Source organism: Morone saxatilis, unplaced genomic scaffold (genome assembly GCF_004916995.1).
Source record: "Morone saxatilis isolate NCDOM2014 unplaced genomic scaffold, NCSU_SB_2.0 Contig16, whole genome shotgun sequence".
Classification (NCBI taxonomy): domain Eukaryota; kingdom Metazoa; phylum Chordata; class Actinopteri; family Moronidae; genus Morone; species Morone saxatilis.
In genome coordinates this window covers 27,413,945-27,420,554 of record NW_023339718.1, presented here as the reverse complement: position 1 = coordinate 27,420,554, position 6,610 = coordinate 27,413,945, and the positions used below count along the sequence as shown (strand labels likewise).

General features: G+C 38.8%; 1 protein-coding gene across 1 annotated transcript in view; it reads right to left on the bottom strand.

Annotated features, from left to right (window-relative positions):
* The window catches only part of pnpla7b (patatin-like phospholipase domain containing 7b), a gene marked incomplete in the record, with an annotated part of 27,702 nt that overhangs the window by 18,269 nt on the left and 2,823 nt on the right, over nt 1–6,610 (bottom strand). The window contains 8 exon segments of the mRNA XM_035658043.1: nt 1,025–1,105; nt 1,318–1,446; nt 2,143–2,223; nt 2,353–2,512; nt 4,039–4,179; nt 5,173–5,267; nt 5,669–5,748; nt 6,228–6,315. Coding sequence (XP_035513936.1) covers nt 1,025–1,105; nt 1,318–1,446; nt 2,143–2,223; nt 2,353–2,512; nt 4,039–4,179; nt 5,173–5,267; nt 5,669–5,748; nt 6,228–6,315 — 855 coding nt within the window.

The window sequence follows — 6,610 nt, the reverse complement described above, 5'->3', positions numbered from 1 at the left end:
TCTATCTCTCTATCTATCTCTCTATCTCTCTTTCTCTCTATCTATCTAATAAAAACATAATTGTGGAATGTGGAAAGGTTTGGGCAACCTACACTGTCAGTACTTAGTGACACCCACTCTGGCAGTTATCATAGCTTACAAACGTTTTTTGTAGCACACTAAAAGTCCATCAAGTATTTGGGATTCCCCCCCCCCCTTCTTCATGCAAAAGGTTTCTAGTTCCGTAATATCCTTGGGGCAATGATTAAATGATATTTGGGGGACTGTGAGGGCCATGCAAAACCTTCAGCTCCTCTCTTGAGGAAGTCTGTGGTGGATTTCAAGTATGCTTAGGATCATTATCCAGCCCTCCTCTTTTCAACTTTAGCTTTTTTACAGATGGAGTGATGTTTCTTCCAGAATTTGCTGGTATTTAGTGGAATCCATTCATCCCCCCACCCGTGCAATGTTTTCTGTGCCACTGGCTGCAACACAACTCCAACGCATGACAGATCTTCCCCCATACTTAACAGTTGGGGATGTGTGCTTTTCATGTCAAAGAGTTCTGTTTTAACTTCATCGATTTCAACAAACATCAGCTTGAGAGGTCCCAAAGTTTATTCGTACTGTATTCATTTAAAGGACCAGTGTGTAGTAGCATCTATAGTGACATCACTGACAACCTCTCTCTTATTTTGGGCTGCCACATCCCTCTTTATCCTGCATGCTAGCGAAGAGACATATCCAACATAAACCTAAACAATGCATCCAGCAGAATACTCTCCATAGCCCTAACCATCACCAAGAAAACTTTTGTTATTTGATAACTGAGAATAAATAAAACAATTTGTATAGGGGCAAGTAAAAAATTGATTTCAGGTCAGAAGATTTCTGATCCACGTATCTGGTCAGGCAAGTAAAAAAAAAAGCCTGGATAGTGTTGCATATCAGAGAACAGAGCAGAGCAGCATGACAATTCATTTTGCACAATCCATATCAGTCAAACCAGTCTAGAGCGAAGAGTGACAAAATAAAAAAACAGTACCGGGTTGAAGAGCTCAGTGGTCAGGCCAAGGTAGTTGTGTAAGGCAAGGAAGGTAACTCTCTGGAGACGCACCATGATTATCTACAGACGAAAAGACATACAAAATAAAGACCGCAAACCAAATCTCAATTAATGTGTTGAATTTGACACCACCAGTTTGGTGTCAGATGCTATCAAATTTAGGAAATTAATTTAATTTAGGATTGTTTAGCCACCCTTCCAAATCTGCCCCTGGGTATTGCAATGCCTGCAGCTCACTTGATTAATCAAATCGTCTTTCTCGGTGCACATACCTGGGTGACCCGGACCAGAGTTTCAGGATATTTCTCAAAGACTGATTGGAAGGCTGCGGCTGGAAGACGCAGGACAGTGGAGGGAACTGCAGCTCTCGCAGAGACTGTTTTGTAAGGCGCTGGATAGCCCTGAAATACAGTAATACAAATTGAAACTTTTTTCACCAACTATTTGAAGACGTTGATTGACCATTTATATTTAGACAATATTTTACCAGGATTTGCAATTTGTAAAAATCTTCATCCTCTACAATGTAAATAATAGCCTTGTCACTTAAACCACATCTAAATGTCTTAGTTTAAAGCCAGTACAAATACATAAGCTTGTCTCATGCAGGACTCCTGCAGGAAGGTCCAATACAGTATAACATAACCCACTCATCTTCCTTTCAAAATGAACTGTGTAGCTTCTTATACTATACTTGTATACTATATACTATAGACTAAGACCAGAAAGCACTTTCTGGACAAATGCTAACTTTACTGTAGACGTTCAGACCAAATATCACCCAGTTTTCAACAAGAAATGAAGGTTGGTGCTTACTGGGAAGGATGTCATGAATAGTAAAAAACCTTCACAATACAGAGATAAATTGCACTACAAATATACAAAGTGTGGACAAAAGTGAATAAAAAGAAGGGCTGATGTCCTGTATGATTGGACCAGTATGATAAGATATAGAATATAGGTCACTCTTCCAGTAAAACCACGTCAATAAAAGCACTCAGCTCTGACTTTATAATGAGCAAAATTAAAGCTGATGTAATGCTATGTATGTGCAATGTGAAAACTAAAGTAAAGTAAAACTGAGGATGAAGACGTACAGTAATGATGTCCAGGATACTGAGCAAACTGTGAACACTGTCTCCTGGTAAAACTTCCTTTACCACAGCATCTGTGCCATCCTGCAGTAAGAAAACATATCTCAGCATGAGAGCAGAACAACAATCACAATGCAGGTAATGCTGAGTGTGAAATATTCTTGGGATCTTATGTGAAGCAGTAGGCATTGTGGTGGACCCTGCCGGTCTTACGCTCTCATGGATGCACAGCTCCAGGCGGCCATCTTGAACCACGTAAATACTGTCATCGGTGTCGCCCGGTCGGAAGAGTGCCTCCCCCTGGTGCAACGGGATCAGCACCATGTGACGACACAGCTCCAGGAAAAGAGGCTTTTCGAAGTGGCCAAGCACCCTGGTTCCAACATACATATACATACGGCATAGTTATATTACTGCTAATGATAATAACCACAGGTCCATTAACAGTCACGGAATGTAACACTATGAACATTCCAGATTAAGGTATTCCCATAAATAAAATGTAATCAGTTAACCTGTATCAAGATGTAACAAATACAATTGTGATTCATAGCTGTACAACAGCTATGTATAGAAACTAACTAATGGTTCTTTGAATGTAAGTAGAATGTATTGAATGTATAACAGCTAATTACAGCTAATACCTGTTCTTAGTAAATGATACCTTAGCTAAACAGTAAGGGGAAATTCTATTTTAAATACTTATCTTAATCTCTGTACTTACCCTCATATTTACTTGTAAATAACCTTATATCTAATGTCATCAGGGACCTAAAAGGACCCTATTGGAATGCTATTTTTCTGCCAAGGGAATTGCATTTTAGTGGCCACAACATGCTCAAAAACTCATGAAACACGGCACAAAATTCACTTGAGGCCAACATCTATGGATTCTATGGGTCTTATAAATGGGCGTGGCAACATGTCACCACAGCGCCCCCTAAACATAGCCCTTGAGGTACGTTTGACCAATATGCATGAAAGTCGTTACGCACATATATCATGACCAGATGTACAAAAAAGCCAGCCATTTTGAATTTAGTGATCTTTTTTTTAGATTTGCTCATGTACTTTAACAAACTTTAACCTAGGGAACTAATTGGATTGACTTCAGATTTAGTCAATGCAATCTAAAGACCTTCACGATTAAAAGTTGAGTAATTTTTTACTTCTTGGTACTGTGGCAGCTGTGGCTCAGAGGTAGAGCGGGTCATCCACTAATCAGAAGGTTGACAGTACATTGAGTAGTCTGAAAGACTAGAAAGGCACTATACAAATGCAGACCATTTACTTTGACCAAACTACACGTTTGATAAGAGTCCCGCTCTGAACACATCTACAAGCCAATATTCAATCATAGTCATAGCGCAACCTACTGGAACCAGGAAGTAAGCCTTGTATGGCAATCATTATTTTATTTACATGAAATTTACATGAAAAGTGTTGTCTACACATAATGTGCCGAAATATAACACAACCTCAGGACGCCCCAATGCGCCCAGGGCATGTTCTTTGCTGCTTGCAGCTTTAATTGTGTGTCCGTAAAAAAAAAAGCCTGCCAACTACAACACTTGGCTGTTCCTTGGAGGGAAATAGTATGGAGTTTAGCTGACTGTTAATCTCAACATAGGCTTACAGAGAGCTGAGGGAGAACAGAACACAGAGTATGGAGAAAGAAGAGGCCTGTGAATCATACAAATCTAGAGTATAATACAAAGACAAGTATCAGATCCTCTCATTTGAGAAGATGGAACTAGAGAATGTTTGGCATCTTTGCTTGGTCAGTTGACTAATCGATTCATCTTTTCAGCACTGACCTTTCACTATACATTCTATATGTCACTGTGGGCCAGCATAGAAACTGCACAGGGTGAAAATAAAGCATGAAGTTTTACTAACCTGACATTTTTCAGCATGTACAGCACCTCGGAGGGCAGATGGGAGTTCTGCACATCAAATTCAGTCAGGTCAGCCTCAAGCAGACAGGGAGGAGGCTCCTTGGGCTGCAGGGTGGGGGGTTCCCTCCGGATACGCAGGATTCTATCTCAGACACAAACATAGAACAGAACATAACTGTTCCTCAGTTATGGTGTTAAATAACAGCCAAAAAGGTATTCTTATAGGACATAATGACATTATGTTACAGTGATGTTGCCCCTTTGATCTTTTGGCAAAATTTAATTGTATCCCATTAAACATCTGTGTAAAAAATTACCAAGTCACCTATTCATTGATCAACCAATTGTGAAATATGGTCATCAATTGTTGAATTATGGCTAAAAACGTGTTTCCATCTCATCTTTTTTTGTGATGTCACAGTGACCTTTGACAACCAAAATCAGTTCTAATCTTTGAGTCCAAGTGGACGTTTGTGCCAAATTTGAAGAAGCTTGAGGCGTTTCTGAGATATCGCGTTCACAAACGGGGACAGATGGACAGACCCTAACCCTAACCCGAAAACATAATGTAACATAGCTGTCGCCGGCACAAAGGCTGATAACACATTCGATGTCAAGATTCTCTCATCTAAATTGTAACTTTTCTGAACTCCTTAAAAACTGATCACTTAAAAGGTGTCTTCTAGAAACCATTATATTTAATAAAAACTTGGAATTGTGATGCACTTTTTCTATGTATTTATATCACAAAAGTTCCTTTAAATAAATAATAATAAATAAATAAATAAATAAATGTATGTCTGTTTATTTTATTGTTTCTAATTGAAATCCTAACGGACTGCTCACGTTAATGATGAATGCTTTAAATATTGTACTTTACTGAAAACGTACTTTGAATTACTCTCAGCTCAAATTCATCATACACAGCAGATCCAGTATTTAGTGGTTTGATAACATCTTTTCCTGTTTCCTGGTATCTCATACCACCTCATCTTCTTTGACCAGATAATCTTAATCAAGGTCCACTTACTTGGACCCTGAGTTAAGATTATATGGCTCCCAAAGTGAAGAATGAACTTTCAACACTTAAAGATCCTCTTCCATCAACACCACATGATTAAAAAAAGGGACTCACTTGCGAGCTATAGACAGGACTTTGGTCCTCTTCCTTCCTCTCTGCCGGGACGCTGAGTTTGAATTAGAAGCAGGGGCTGAGGACAATGTCTGAACCTGCAACAGGAAAGGTTTGTTGATTAGAAATTTGTATTAAAGTGACGATTTACACAAGTGATGTCTTATTTTCTACAAAAAAAAATTGAATAGAATGTATTAAATACAATTATTTAATGTAAATTTTTTTTGCAATTTATTATTTATTAGCTACTCATTGTCCAGATTGCCATGTTTTCTCCTTGTAACTTCTGGTTTTAATTCCGTCATAGAGGACAGCAAAAAGTAAAAATATTTTAACTGTAGATGGTAATGCTGTCTGTTGTTATTGTTGTCGGTATTCCATGCTGACCTCACCTAATTTTACCATCCTGCTCTCATCCACTAACATCTAGTCTGCCATGTGAATGCAGCATAATTATTAAAAAAATACTGAGTGGGATGTTGAAGAAGGCACTGACCTTTCTCATGATCTTTCGGCCGTAGAACATCACCTTGTCTCTTTTCCTGAAGCGATAGTGAGGAACGCAGGCTGCTTCTTCTGAGACACCAAACACCCTCTGTCAGACCATCTGCAGTCTATTGTATGAATAGTTTATGCTCCTCATACTAGCATTGTACTGATGTCAGGCTGATGCTATAAATCCTGTCTGATTAAAACAGCTTTACTGACTACTTGATTTATATTCTCTTGGAAAGCAAGTGGCCACAAGAATTACATACATTATTATAATATTTTCAACTACCTGTACTATAATGACAAAATTATTGATTGATGCAGATTTTTTTTTTCCATAACCAATTTTAACCTAACTCATAAAATGCATGTTGGTTTGAACTGTGAAACTGGTTATGTTGCCTCTGAAACCCTGTAATGATAAAATATTGTACTAATCATCACTCTGACTAAGCTCCTAGCAATCCATAAACACTGTATCAGGGTGTATTTTGCACATGTTTTGATACAAATGTACTGAATGTATGAAACAGAACAGGATGTACAGTGTGCAGGTAACTGACTTGACAGTTTGTATCTTCTGTAAAGAAGAAACACGACAACTCCAACAACAGAAACAACTGTCACAGCTCCAACCAGCACTGCCGTCCACTGGGAGAAAAACAGACAAAACATGACAAACATAGAAATTAGCTCTATTCAGTTCTATTCAAAACATATTATACGTATCTAATATCAGTGCCCTCTCGTTTATTCTACCCATCCACATATCAGGGGTGGCTGTGGCTCAGAGGCAGAGCGGGTCTCCCACTAATCGGAAGGTTGTTGGTTCGAACCCTGGCTCCTTCCGCCACATGTCGAAATATCCTTGAGCAAGATACTGAACCCCAAATTGCTCCTGATGCTGTGCATCAGTGTGTGAATGTGTATGAATGAGTTAGTATCC